This window comes from Petaurus breviceps, unplaced genomic scaffold (genome assembly GCF_028583685.1).
Source record: "Petaurus breviceps papuanus isolate PSGF00001 unplaced genomic scaffold, PetGlider_PUasm1.0 90650, whole genome shotgun sequence".
In the NCBI taxonomy this organism is placed as follows: domain Eukaryota; kingdom Metazoa; phylum Chordata; class Mammalia; order Diprotodontia; family Petauridae; genus Petaurus; species Petaurus breviceps.
Genome location: NW_027187299.1, coordinates 1733707 through 1749027, shown reverse-complemented (window position 1 = coordinate 1749027; position 15321 = coordinate 1733707). Strand labels below are relative to the sequence as shown.

At 36.9% G+C, this 15321-nt stretch overlaps 1 protein-coding gene across 6 annotated transcripts in view; it reads right to left on the bottom strand.

The window, feature by feature from the left end:
* TARBP1 (TAR (HIV-1) RNA binding protein 1) overlaps window positions 1-15321 on the bottom strand; it is a 110052-nt gene that overhangs the window by 19662 nt on the left and 75069 nt on the right. For all 6 annotated transcript variants that reach the window (XM_069064842.1, XM_069064843.1, XM_069064844.1 and 3 more), the window contains one exon: window positions 7827-8023. In XM_069064842.1, the coding sequence (XP_068920943.1) occupies window positions 7827-8023 (197 nt within the window). The remainder of the gene's footprint in view (window positions 1-7826; window positions 8024-15321) is intronic.

The window sequence follows — 15321 nt, the reverse complement described above, 5'->3', positions numbered from 1 at the left end:
GAATGGGTCAACCTTTTTCTCATTGAATTTGACTTAGAGAAGGAATAGGGTAACTCACCTACAAGAGAGTTAGGGAGGAAGGGGATGAGATGGGGGAAGACGGAAGGGAGGCCAGGCTCGGGGGGAGGGAAGTTGGAAGCACCCACTTTTGAAAATTGACAGGATCAAAGTAGAGAATAGAACAAGTGGGAGGTGGGATAGGAGGGAGAGAAATATAGTCAGTCTTTTATACAATATATACAATATACAATACAGTCAGTCAATATATACAATATACCCACTATGGAAAGGTTTTAAATAGCTATACATGTACAACTTATATTGTCTTGCTTATCTTCCCAGTAAGGGTGGGTAACAAGGGAAGAAGGGAATGAATTTGGAATTCAAAGCTTTAAAATCAAATGTTTAAAAAATTTATACTCATACATACATACATACACACACTATTATTAATACTATTTTATATGTAACTGGGAAATAAGATATACAGGCACTGGGGCATAGAGATCCACCATGCCCTACTGGGCAGTCGGAGGGGGTGTGGGAGAAGATATGGGAGAGAGCAGACTGGAGGAGGGGATATCCAATGGGATCACTATTTTGGGGTGGTGGATAGGGGGAAAATGGGGAGAAAATTTGTAACTCAAAATCTTGCGGAAATGAATGATGCAAATTAGAAGTTAATAAAGCATTTGATTTAAAAAAAAATTCTAGGCAGGCCTGGAAGGCAGCGGCGTGATCAACTTGGGGGGCAAGGCGTCCCAACAACCACAAGGGCCACTACCAGGCTTATCACCAAAGGGCTGGGACTGGAAAGAGCAAGGTAAGAACCAAATGCAGGGCCCCTGTCCAGGACAGCAAGTACTCCTGGGACTACCTCTCCATAGCCCAGAAATAAAAAAAAAACAAAACCCCTATCAGGACCTCCAAGGACCAGGATGACAGTGAACCCTGCCTGCTCTGACCCCCCTCCTGCACCCCGAAAACATAGTAACTATTGCCCCAGGGCAAAACCCTCAACAGTAAAGGCTTGGGAACCTTAGAGGAAGGGCATGGCTAGGGCCCTGCCTCAAAATGGGTAGAAAGCAGACCCTACTATCCTCAGAGGGAGGAACCAAACTCACAGAGAGACAATGTGGACTCCACACCCACAGCTGAAATATCAACAGGGAACGGGTCCCAAGCACAGAAAGCTCTCCTAGATGAGCTCAAAAGGAACTTTGAAAACCAAATGAGAGAGATAGAAGACAAAATGAATAATTCTTTTAAAATCAAAATTGCACAATTAGAAAAATATTATAATGAAGAAAACAGCTCCTTAAAAAGAAAAGTGTATGATATGGAAAAGGAGCTCCAAAAACTAACCAAGGAAAATGATTTCCTAAAAGCTAGAATCAACCAAATTGAAACAAATAACCCTATGAGGTCCCAAGAATTAGTCAAACAAAACAACAAGAATGAAAAATTAGAAAAAGAGGTAAAATATCTCAATGGAAAAATAACTGACCTGGAAAACAGATCCAGGAGAGATAATCTGAGAATCATAGGCCTACCAGAAAATCATGATGAAAAAAAGAGCCTAGACAACATTCTCCAAGAGCTCATTAAGGAAAATTACCCTGAGATACTAGAACCTGAAGGTAAAATAGAAATTGAGAGAATCCACCGGACACCTCCTGAAAGAGATCCCAAACTGAAAAGTCCTCAAAATGTTGTGGCCAAACTCAAGAACTACCAGGTAAAAGAGAAAATACTTCAAGTGCCCAGAAAGAAACAATTCAAATATCAAGGAACCACAGTGAGGATCGCACAGGATTTGGCAGCCTCTACACTGAAAGATCAGATGCAGTGGTATACAATTTTCTGGAAGGCAAAAGAGCTCGTGTTACAACCAAGGATCACATACCCAGAGAGACTGAGCATATTCTTCCAGGCAAAGAGATGGTCATTCAACAAAATAACAGATTTCCAGACCTTCCTGATGAAAAAGCCAGAGCTCAATGGAAAATTCAACCTCCAACTATGAGATGCAAGAGTGACTTAGAAAGGTAAACAAGAAAAACACACACACACACCCTGTTATTTAATAAGAGCAAACTGTTTATAGACAAGTAGAGGGTATGAGTATAAAATACACAAAATGACGATTAAAAAAACTCTTAGTAAGGGGTACAAAGGGACTGCAATGGAAGAAGAGGAGTGAATGAAGTAGAAAAGGGTAAATTATGCCACACAAAGAGGCATAAAAACAATATAGCAGAGGAAAAGAAGGGAGGGAGATGAGTATTATATGAGCTTTTCCCTCATTGATATTGGTGCAAGGAGGGAATAAAAACCAGTTAAGCATAGGACTCTATGGAGAAGAGACGCAAAATGTATCATATAAAAGGGAAAGAGTTTGGGAAGGTGAGGAGCTTCGCATGAGATTTGTTCCTGTCACTCTTGGTGTGAAGAAGAAATAACATACTTCATTAAGTATAAAAATATCCTACAGGCAGTAGGAGGGGGAAAGGGGTACGAAAGGGGGGCGGTTAGTAGGGAGGGAAGAAGTAAGAGGGAAGGGGAGGAAAAGGGAGGGGGGCTTATAAGGGAATACTGAGGGAGGCGGTGGTCAAAAGGAAAAATATTAAGGAGGGGGAGGGGAAGGGAGAAGGGGAGAAAAAATATAAGCATTAACAGGAGAGGGAATAGGATGGAGGGAAAGAAACAGATAATAATCATAACTGTGAATGTGAATGGAATGAACTCTCCCATAAAACAGAGGCGGATAGCAGAATGGATTAAAAATCATAATCCTACAATATGCTGTTTACAAGAAACACATCTGAAACAGAGGGATACACACAGGGTAAAGGTAAAAGGCTGGAGAGTAAAATATATCATGCCTCAGCTAAATTTAAAAAAAGCAGGGGTAGCAATCCTTATCTCAGATAAAGCAAAAGCAAAAATTGATCTAATTAAAAGAGATAAGGAAGGAAACTATATACTGCTAAAAGGCACCATTGAGAATGAAGCAATATCATTACTTAACATATATGCACCAAGTAGTATAGCATCCAAATTCCTAGAGGAGAAGGTAAGGGAATTAGAGGAATAGATAGCAAAACTATACTAATGGGATACTTTAATCTCCCCCTCTCTGAACTTGATAAATCCAACCTCAAAATAAACAAGAAAGAAGTTAAGTAGGTGAACAGAATTTTAGAGAGGGTAGGTATGATAGATCTCTGGAGAAAACGGAATGGAGATAAAAAGGAATATACTTTCTCTCAGCGGTTCATGGCACATTCTCAAAAATCGACCATGTTCTAGGGCATAGAAACCTCACAATTCTATGCAGTAAGGCAGAAATATTAAATGCATCCTTCGGCAGACTAAAAACCAATTGGAAATTAAAAAATTTAATCCTAAAGAATGAGTGGGTCAAACAAGAAATTATAGAAACAATTAGTAATTTCATTCAAGAGAATGATAATAATGAGACAACATACCAAAATTTGTGGGATGCATTAAAGGCAGTTCTTAGGGGAAGTTTTATATCCCTGAGTGCATACATGATTAAATTAGAGAAAATGGAGGTCAATGAATTGGGCATGCAATTGAAAAACCTAGAAAAAGAACAAATTCAAAATCCCCAATTAAATACTAAATTAGAAATATTGAAAGCCATAGGAGAGATTAGTAAAATTTAAATTAAGAAAACTATTGAATTAATAAATAAAACTAAGAGCTGATTTTATGAAAAAAAACAATAAAATTGATAGACATTTAGTCAATATGATAAAAAAATAAGGAAGAAGAAAACCAAATTATGAGTATCAAAAATGAAAAGAGTGAATCTACCTTCAATGAAGAGGAAATTAAAACAATAAATAGGAATTATTTTTCCCAATTGTATGCACATAAATTTGACAATCTTAGGGAAATGGATGAATATTAACAAAACTAAAAGTTGCCCAGATTAACTGAAGAGGAATTAAATTACTTAAGTAACCCCATCTCAGAAAAAGAAATTGAACAAGCCATCAGTCAACTCCCTAGGAAAAAATCTACAGGGCCAGATGGATTTACTAGTGAATTCTATCAAACATTTAAAGAACAACTGTTTCTTTATATAAATACTCTACAAACTATTTGGGAAAATTAGTGAAGGAGGAGTCCTACCAAATTCTTTTTATGACACAAATATGGTACCGATACCTAAATCAGGAAGAGATAAAACAGAGAAAGAAAATTATAGACCAATCTCCCTCATGAATAGATGCAAAAATTTTAAATAAAATATTAGCAAAAAGACTATAGCAACTTATCTCAAGAATAATACACTTCAATCAGGTAGGATTTATTTCAGGAATACAAGGATGGTTTAATATTAGGAAAACCATCAGTATAATTGAACATATCAACAATAAAACTAGCAGAAACCACATGATTATCTCAATAGATGCAGAAAAGGCTTTTGACAAAATACAACATCCATTCCTATTAAAAACACTAGAATGTATAGGAATAAATGGAGCCTTCCTTAAAACAATAGGTAGCATCTATTTAAAACCATCAGCAAATATTATATGTAATGGCGATAAGCTAGAAGCATTTCCAGTAAGATCAGGGGTGAAACAAGGGTGTCCACTATCACCCCTCTTATTCAATTTGGTCCTAGAAATGTTAGCAGTAGCAATTAGAGAACAAACAGAAATCAAAGGAATCAAATTAGGCAAAGAAGAGACCAAGCTATCACTCTTTGCAGATGTTATGATGAAGAATCTTATAGAATTATAAGTAATATTATTAATAAGCATATAATTATAAGCATAATAAACTTAAGAGAATCCTAGAGAATCAAGTAAAAAACTACTTGAGACAATAAATAAATTTGGCAAAGTGGCAGGATATAAAATAAACCCACATAAATCCTCGGCATTCCTATATATTTTCAATGAAATTCAACAGCAAGAGATAGAAAGAGAAATCCCATTTAAAGTTACTGCAGACATTATAAAATATTTGGGAATCTACCTGCCAAAACAAACCCAGGACCTATATGATCACAACTACAAAACACTCTTCACACAAATTAAGTCAGATCTAACTAACTGGGAAAATATCAACTACTCGTGGCTGGGTCAAGCTAATATAATAAAAATGACAATTTTACCTAAATTAAATTATATATTTAGTGCCATACCAATTAATTTACCAAAAAACTACTTTATAGACCTAGAAAAAATAGTAACAAAATTCATTTGGAAGAATAAACGGTCCAGAATATCAAGGGAATTAATGAAAAGAAATGCTAGGGAAGGTGGACTAGCTATACCAGATTTCAATCTGTATTATAAAGCAGCAGTCATCAAAACTACTTGGTACTGGCTGAGTGTAATGGGAATGCAAATTTGGAAGATCTTCCCTGCCCCTAGGCTAAAATGCACCTGAAGCCTGGGGAGGGAGGCTTGTTTTTCAGTAGATACTTCTAGATTGGCCAGTGAGTCAATAAGGTTGTTACATTCTCTGAGCCAGGAGAAGGCTATATAAGCCCTGATGTGTAGCTTTATTTTGGGACTCACTTTGAGAAGTGTTCTGTGATTTGATCTGAATTCTGGGAAGCCGTTGTTGAGAGTCCCCCGGCTTTGAAACCCAGATGTTGTTTGGTATGGATGTAATGGTTGCACAGTTTGGAAATCTGTGTACTTGATCTGTTTCTGTCTTGATAATACTGTCTGTATATTCTGAAGTTTGGGGTGCTGACCTTTTTCCCCTGAATGAGGTAAACGATACATATCTGACTGATTAAAGTAAGCTTGTTAACCCATTTTGAGTTGCTTTCCTTTAACAAAGCAGATCCAAGAACCTGTATGGGCAGCAAACCCTGAGGACGTGCTTGGGGTGCTTGCTGCTACACTGAGTAATAGAGTATTGGATCAATGGAATAGATTAGGCACACGAGATTCAGCAGTACATGACTATAGTAATCTATTGTTTGATAAACCCAGAGACCCCAGTTTTTGGGATAAGAACTCACTATTTGACAAAAACTGCTGGGAAAACTGGAATATAGTATGCCAGAAACTGGACATAGACCATTACCTAACACCATATACCAAAATCAACTCTAAATGGGTGCATGATCTAGGTATAAAGGTTAATACTGTAAGCAATCTCGGAAAACAAGGAATAGTTTACCTGTCAGATTTGTGGAGAGGGAAAGACTTTATGACTAAACAAGAATTAGAGAGCATTATAAAATGCAAAATGGACAAATTAAACAATACATTAAATTGAAAAGCTTCGGTACAAACAAAGCCAATGTAACCAAGATTAAGAGGGAGGTAGGAAATTGGGAAAGAATTTTTACAACTTATGTCTCTGATAAAGGACTCATTTATAAAATATACAGAGAACTGAGCCAAATATATAAGAATACAAGTCATTCCCCAATTGATAAATGGTCAAAGGATATGAACAGGCAGTTTTCAGAGAAAGAAATTAAAGATATCTATAAGCACATGAAGAAATGCTCTAAATCACTATTGATTAGAGAAATGCAAATCAAAACAACTCTGAGGTACCACATCTCACCAGTCAGATTGGCTAAGATGACAAAACAAGAAAATGACAAATGCTGGAGAGGATGTGGACAAATTGGTACACTAATGCATTGCTGGTGGAGTTGTGAACTGATCCAACCATTCTGGAAAGCAATCTGGAATTATGCCCAAAGGGCTATAAATAATTTCATGCCCTTTGACCCTGCAATACTACTTCTAGGGTTGTATCCCAAAGAGATCACAGAAGTGGGAAAAAGATCCATATGTACAAAAATATTTATTAACACCTCTTTTTGTGGTAGCAAAGAATTGGAAATTAAGGGGGTGCCCATCAATTGGGGAATGGCTGAACAAGTTGTGTATATGCATGTTATGGAATACTATTGTGCAATAAGAAATAAGGAGCAGATGGACTTCATATTTACCTGGAGAGGCTTATACAAACTGATGCTGAGTGAGAAGAGTAGAGCCAGGAGGAATTTGTACACAATTATAGACACAACGTATGTGTGATGACCAACTTTGATAAACTGGACTCTTCTCAGCAATCCAGAGACATAAGTCAAACCCAAAAGACTCATGATGAAGAGAGATATTTACATCCAGAGAAAGAACTGCGATTGAACCCAGATTGAAGCAAACTACCTGCTTTTTTTCGTTTTCTTGTTTGGTTTTGTTTCCTCTTTCCCATTATTCATTCCATCTGATACAATCCTTCTTTATAACCTGACTAATGCCTAATGTGAAAGTATTTGCAGATTGTATGCCACCATGGGTGTGGGGGAGGAAGGGAGAGAAAATTTGAAACTCAAGGAATTGTGGTAATGAATCTTGTAAACTAAAAGTAAAAAAATTAATAAAGACCAAAAAAAAAAAGGTCTAAGATATACAACTAAAATAAACTTCCTATGGATCCCTTTGTTCAGACCTGCATAATGGTATTTTGTGCAAAAATCTGAAATTGGTTATTACCTTTGTATAAATCTCACAGAAATTCTTTCTGAAAATATATAAAAATGATACAAAGAATAAAAAGTTTAAGAACATAAAATTAACAAAAATTAAAAATCAGACTCAAAGTAAATGCAATTACCATTAAAATGGACAGATAAGAATTTACTAAGTGGCTTTAGTATCTTCATAGTCCATCCAATACAACATTAAAATAAAGGAAAACCAAACAGCTACAATCTGGCAAAAATATTAAAGGACCAATATCATCTTATAGCTTAACCATAACAGGAATAAACAAAGCACTAATTACAAAATTTTACATACCCTGCTCCATGCATGTTTTCCACTTGATGAAGGCTGGATTCTATAACAGCAGTCAAAGCATCAAACTCCTCTACATGCAAAGTTTTGCACATAGCCCAGATTTTCTTAAGAGCTAGTAAAGCATACAGTCGAACACTAAAATTATGGTTGAAACACCACTGAAGTACAACAGTTAGAGCTTGTTTTAGAACTGGTTTCTAGAAGAAAAGAAAAAAAGAATCTTCATATTTACAAACAAAAATCATTATCTGTTACCAGCTGAGCAAAAAAGATTAAAAAATGATGGAGAGTCCATATTAGAAAAAGAATAACAGGACCTAGAATAAAAGGATCTGGGTTTGGTGTTTAGTGGCTCAAAAGCCTCAAGTGAATAAGGAGTTAGGTACATATAAGTAGTAATCATCATAATAATATACTTTGTATTAGGACTAAGAAAATTTAACAAATCTATGCAACCACTTCTTTTTACATTAGGTGTTTTTACATTTGCATCTTGAAAGAATAAAATGTTCTCTCAAATCCATGGTTATTTAATGCTTAAAAAAAAAACAACCACTTTAGTAGTTATTTTGGCCTAAATTCTAGTGCTCCCCCCTACTGATTATTTCCTATTTATCATGTATATGAGCATGTCTGTACATAGTTGTTTGCCTGCTGTCTCCCCCATTATAATGACTGTGAGCTCTTCTAGGACAGGGGCTGTTTTTTGCCTTTCTCTGTGTCCCAGAACTTAACACAGTGCCTGGCACATATTAGGAGCTTAATAACTGCTTACTGATTAATTAAAATGCCTTAGACTCATGGGGCATTAACTGGATGGAATCTTAAAAGTTCACCTAATCCAGCCCCTTCATTCTACAGATGAGGCCCAAAAAGTTATGATGATTGCCCAAGGTCACTAAAATGTTTGTTAAAGTTTAGTTCCAACTACTCCTATCACCTTTTCGCTAACTGCAAGTCAGAATATCCTTTAAGAGCTATCAAATTGACTAAATTACAAGTATTACCACAGTAGGATACCACTTACCTACTGTCTTCCTCATTACTGATTTTTTAGCTACTATGTCTTCTTTAATCAACTTGGACTCAAGCAATAAGTAGTAGGAAATTAAGATACATGAAGAAAAACAACAAAGCAGTTTAAGCTTTCTCATATTCTATTTCAGTAAACTCAGAAACTATTTTCCCTTCATAAAAACTGACACCACTGCCTACTAATCTTGTAAAATTATTCTAGTTTGTAAGAAAAGTAAAATGACCATTAGGAAAAAGTAAATTAAAAAAGTAAAGCTCTATTAACTATGTATCCTAAACCCTACTCTAGACAAGTACCCAGGAGATTTTTCACATTACAATAATACCACAATCACAGGCTTTACATAGATCCTATGCCTGATAAATTAAAAGAATTTAAATAGTAGATTGTCTGAAAGCAGGGATCATTTTGTCTAAATTATGTCTCTTCCTTAGTATCTGGTATAGGGTATAGTGTGCTTTTCACACATTAGGTGCTCAATAAATGTGTTTTGTACTTATATTTTAACATCCATATGAGGTCAGTAGAGGGTCTGGAAAGGAAACTGAAATGTAGAAAGCAAATTGTCTTTTACAGATTACATAGTGACTCAGTGGTCTGGAATATCAGAATATTGATCAATCAACAAGCATTTATTAAGTGTCTACTAGATATCAAGCATTAAACCAGGCATTAGGGATAAAAGTACAAAGAATGAAACAACACCTACTAAAAAGGAGTTTATATATGAATGAAGAAGACATAGTTAAAAGCAGTGCAAAGTCTCAGAGATGGGAGGTAAGAGTGCCATAGCTGAAGAAGACAGAAGGCCAATTTCACTGGACCACAGATTTTAAGGAAGGTGAGTTGTGCATGCCAGATGAGGCATCCTAGCCACTAGGTCCAGCTCACTTTTCTACATAAAACCAAAATTTCCCATTAAGATACTAATTTAAATCACAGTTTACTTTGGAATAGTGATAATATTGTTAGGTGGGGAGACTAGGTGGCACAGTGAATAGAGCGCCAGCCCTGGAGTCAGGAGGACCTGAGTTCAAATCTGGCCTCAGATACATAACACTTACTAGCCCTATGACCTTGGGCAAGACACAACCCCAACTGCCCTGCTCTCCCCGCCCAAAAACAAAAATATATATCTATATTATTAGGCAGAGGTAGCAACTATTCAAAAGAGCTTACTTTATTTAAACGTGGAAACTACAAGAGCCAAACTTTAAATAAAAGTATGTCGATTTTTTTTTTTGTTACTTAGTAAATTAGCTACTCAGATGCTCTTGCCAGGTGGAAATCTTAACTGGACTAGAACTATCTTAAAGGTGAAAGTTAAGTTGCTAATGGTTTGGGGAAATCTGTATTGATTAGATATTCAAGGATTTAAATCACTTGATCAGCACAGTTTTAGCACATTTAAAATAGCATTAGGTTCCTTTATTCAGTCAGTCTTCACTGTATACACACTATCAGACATTTACCAAAACAATGAGGAATAAATAAATTATATATATATATATATATATGTATATGAACAAAAAAGGACCAACTAGTTACAAGACTAGAGAATACATGGCGAAATTTACAGAGGTAATGGGAAATGATAAGAATCAGGCCTATAAAGGATCCACAGACATAAGACAGAAAGCAGTTTTTTTTAGGATAAAAGAGATATGTACTACCAAAAGAGGAGGAAGAAATCTTCACAATTTAAGACTAAAGGGTAAGAAAGGAATGGTACCACCAATGGTTATGTATAATATACATGGGGGACAGCAAAATGAGTGAGGAAAATATTAAGTATAATTGCTTGGCTAGAGGGAAGAACACAGGGCACAGAATGGAAAGAACACCACCCAACACCTAAGACTTAGTAGTCAGATGATCAGGTCAATTCTGAAGACTAAGAGATAGGCTAGGGTAGCAAGAAAAGTTCTGATGGACCAAACTGACTTTAGAAGAAGAAGACCACTTCTTTAGGGTATAGTCTAACTTTGGAGATGGTATCTGCTAGACCAGATGGGCAGCAAAATGAATGAAGTCTAGGCACAAACAATATAAATGAGGTTTGGAATGGTGCAATCGGAATGAAAAGAAACTGGCAAAATAGATTTATTATAGTGAAAGAATCACTAGGATGAACTGTGAAAGACAGAGCTAAAGGTAGAAGTAGGACCTCCTTGCGGCTCTGGCTTCCACCTTCCCCAATACATATAAAAAGGGGACTCTAAACAAACTTTGGAGCTGCAGAACCCACAAAATGACACAGAGAAGGTAACCTCCCGCTGAGGATAGCCCAGCAGGCTGGCAGGAATCAGTCAGCGCAGCGCTCTGGGAGCCGAGCCCAGCCCCACGCTAAGGCTTTAGCCCCACAGCAGGCCTGACCAGCAAGCAGCCAGAGGGACTCCAGATCAGCAGCAGCTGTGGCCTTTTCCAGATTTATCAACACACATATGCAAAGGACAAAGTGAGACGTCAGTGCAGTCTGGACTTTGGGACCCAGTAAGTGGGAGTGTGTGGCTTTTGCCCCCGGGGTGAGAAGCCCCTGAGACCACAGCCAGCCAGGCCCACAGCTTTAGCTCCTGGCCTGCAGAGTGTAGGGGGACCAAGCACCAGTCTGAGGGGTAATCGCTCTTGCCTTAACCTTCTTGGATCTGGATTGCAGTCTAGGGTGGAGGTCCTGGAGTGTGTGCCCAGCTTGCCAGAGCATATGGAGACCTCAGAGAGGGCACCCATCTAATACCTCTGGCAGCTGAGAAAACCCCAGCATTTGGGACGAAAGCTCCCCTGTCTGGTGGCAGAGTCCTACTGTAGCAAAAAGCCCAGGGGTCAAGTGACTGAGGGTCAACATGACCAGGCAAAGGAAACAAAGCAGACAGAAGATTCCAACATTAGACTCCTATTTTGGGGACAAAAAGGAGCAAAGCATGGAACAGGAGGAAAACAGTGAAGTCAGAACTCCTGCACCAAAAGCTTCAAAGGAAAATACAAGCTGGTTACAGGCCATAGAGGACCTTAAGAAACAGATAAGAGAAGTGGAGGAAAAATTGGGAAGAGAAATGAGAACGATGCAAGAAAATTATGAAATGAGAGTCAACAGCTTGACTGAGGAAAATCACACCTTACAAAAAAGACTAACTCAAATGTCAAAAGAGGCTCAAAAAGGCAGTGAGGAGAAGAATGCCTTAAAAAGCCAAATTTGCCAGATGGAAAAAGAATCTCAAAAGCTCAGTGAGGAGAATCATTCCTTCAGAATTAGATTGGAGTAAATGGAAGCTAATGACTTTCTGAGAAATCAAGATGCTGTTAAACAGATCCAAACAAATGAAAACATAGAAGGCAATGTGAAATATCTCATGGGAAAAAACACTGCCTTGGAAAACAGATTCAGGAGAGGTAATTTAAAAATTATTGGACTACCTGAAAGCCACGATCAAAGTAAGAACCTAGAAATCATCCTCCAGGAAATTCTTAAAGAAAACTGCCCTGATATTTTAGAACCAGAGGGCAAAATAGAGGTCGAAAGAATCCACTGATAACCTCCTGAAAAAGATCCCAAAAAGATAACTCCTAGGAATATTATAGCCAGGTTCTGAAATTCCCAGATTAAGGAGAGAATATTACAAGCAGCCCGGAAGAAACAATTTGAATATTGTGGAAACAAAATCAGGATAACCCAGGATCTGGCACCTTCTATACTGAGGGATTGAAGGGCTTGGAATATGATATTCTGGAGGTCAAAGGAGCTGGATTAAAACCAAGAATTACCTACCCAGCAAAACTGAGTATCATGTTTCAGGGGAAAATATGGTCATTCAGTGGAATAGAGGACTTTCAAGCATTCTTGCTGAAAAAATCAGAGTTAAATAGAAAATTGGACATTCAGATACAAGAAGCAAGAGAAGCATGAGAAGGTAAACAGAGAAAAGAAATCATAAGGAACTTATCAAAGTTGAACTATTAACATTCCTACATGGAAAAACAAAAATTGCAACTTATGAAACTTTTCTCAGTAGTTGAAGGGAATAGAAATATATATGTCTATATATGAGGGTATATGGGCATATTAATACATATGTGCATGTGTGTGTATATGTTTACAGGTATACATAGATAGATGGCACAGGACCAATTTAACAGGAAGGGATGATACTTAAAAGGTGAAATTAAGAGGTGAGAGAGGAATATAATGAGAGGAGATGGGGAGAGACAGAATGGGGTAAACTATCTCATATAGAAGAGACAAGGGAAAATGGTTACAATGGAGGGGAAGAATAGCAAGGCAAAAAGGAATGGGTCAACCTTATTCCCATTGAATTTGGCTTGAGGAGGGAATGAAATACACACTAAATAGGGTATCTCACCCTCCAGCAGAGTAGGGGGGGAAGGGGATGAGAGCGGGGGAATGATGGAAGGGAGGGCAGGCTGGGGGGAAGGGAAGTTGGAAGCACCCACTTTTGAAAAGGGACAGGATCAAAGTAGAGAATAGAACAAGTGGGAGGTGGGATAGGAGGGAGGGAAATATAGTCAGTCTTTTACAATATATCTACTATGTTGTTGTTTTGCATTAGCTACACATGTACAACCTATACTGAACTGCTTATCTTCCCAGTAAGGGTGGGTGACAAGGGAGGAAGGGAATTAATCTGGAATTCAAAGTTTTAAAGTCAAATATTCAAATATATATATATACATATATATATATATACACTATTATTAATACTATTTTACATGTGATTAGGAAATAAGATATACAGGCACCTGGGTATAGAGATCCATTGGAAAAGTCAAAAGGGGTATGGGAGAAAATATGGGAGAGCAGATTGGAGGAGGGGATATCCTGCTGGGATTGCTATTTTGGGGTGGTGGGTAAGGGAAAAACGGGGAGAAAATTTGTAACTCAAAATCTGGCAGAAATGAATGATGTAAATCAGCTGTTAATAAAGCATTTGAAAAAAAAGACAGAGCTAAAGATAAAAGGGGAAGACGAAAAGGGGAAAAAGAAATTAAGCTCAATTTCTGGCATTCATCTGAAGATGATAATGTGGCTAGAGTGTGGATCTGGGAGTTGTTCTCATATTGGCTGGTAGCAACTGTACTCATTTATTGCAAAGAGTAACAACAAAACTATATTACAGTAACAGCTCTTTAATTTTTAAATAATACAATGAAAAATTCTATACACATTCCTTGAAGATGAAAATTACAATACTCTCAATTTCTGGAATTAAGAAAAAAACTTTTTTTTACTTGGGTGCCAAAATATTTGGTTATTTTTAGCAGGAATGTATGAAACATTTTAGAAAAGAAAATGATTACTGCAGTTCTAAGCAAATTTCCCTCTTGTTCACAAAAAAGAAAATGCTTCTACAACTGAGAGTATCAAAATATACATCTTAAAATATTGCGCATTTTTATCTTCTTTTGATCCCAAGACACTATCCTAGGACTCTGTAGTAAATGAAGATAGACCTTAAAAACCATCTTTCAAATATCTGAGGGGCTTTCATGTTAAAGAGGAATATTTGATTTCTAATGGAAAGAACACTTAGACTTGAAATCAAAGGAATGAAATTCAAATCCTTCATGTGTTATGCATTATCTAAATGTCTGTGAGCAAGTCAATTCACATTTGGGGTTTCAGTTTCCTCATCTAGAAAATGAGAGAGGATAACAAGATCTAAGAACATTTGCTCTGTAGCTACAATGAGCTGTGTTCAAATCCTGCCTGATAATCACCTCCCTGGGCCTTTGTTACTTACTCATATGTAATAAAAGGGGTTAGATTAGATGGGCCTCCAGCCCTTCCAGATTTACATCAGTCCTCATAGATGAGGAAAAGGAAAATGACAAATACTGGAGGGGATATGGGAAAATAGGTACACTGTTAGTGGAGCTGTGAACTAGTTCAAGCATTCTGAAACTATGTCCAAAGGGCTATAAAACTGTGCATATCCTTTGACCAATCAATACAGCTACTAGGTCTACATCCCAAAGAAATCAAAGGAAGATGAAAAGGAGCCATATGTACAAAAATATTTATAGCAGCTCTTTATGTTATGGTAAAGAATTAGAAACTGAAAGAATGCTCATCCTTTGGGTATTGGCAGAACAAGCTGTGATATATAAATGGGATACAATACTACTGTGCTATAAGAAATGACAATGAAGATGGTTTCAGAGAAACCTGGAAAGACTTACATGAACTCACATAAAGAAAAATGAGAACCAGGTAAACAATACACACGGTAACAGCAATGTTAAAAAGATAATAACTATGAAAGACTAAGTAACTCTCAACAATGTAATGATCCACCATAATTCCAAAGAATTTAGGATGAAAAATGCTATCTATCTCCAGATAGAGAACTGATGGACTGCATACTGAAGTATATTTTTTTCTCTTTTCTTTATTTTTCTTGCTTTTATTTATTTGTTTTTGGAACATGGTTAATGTGTAAATATGTT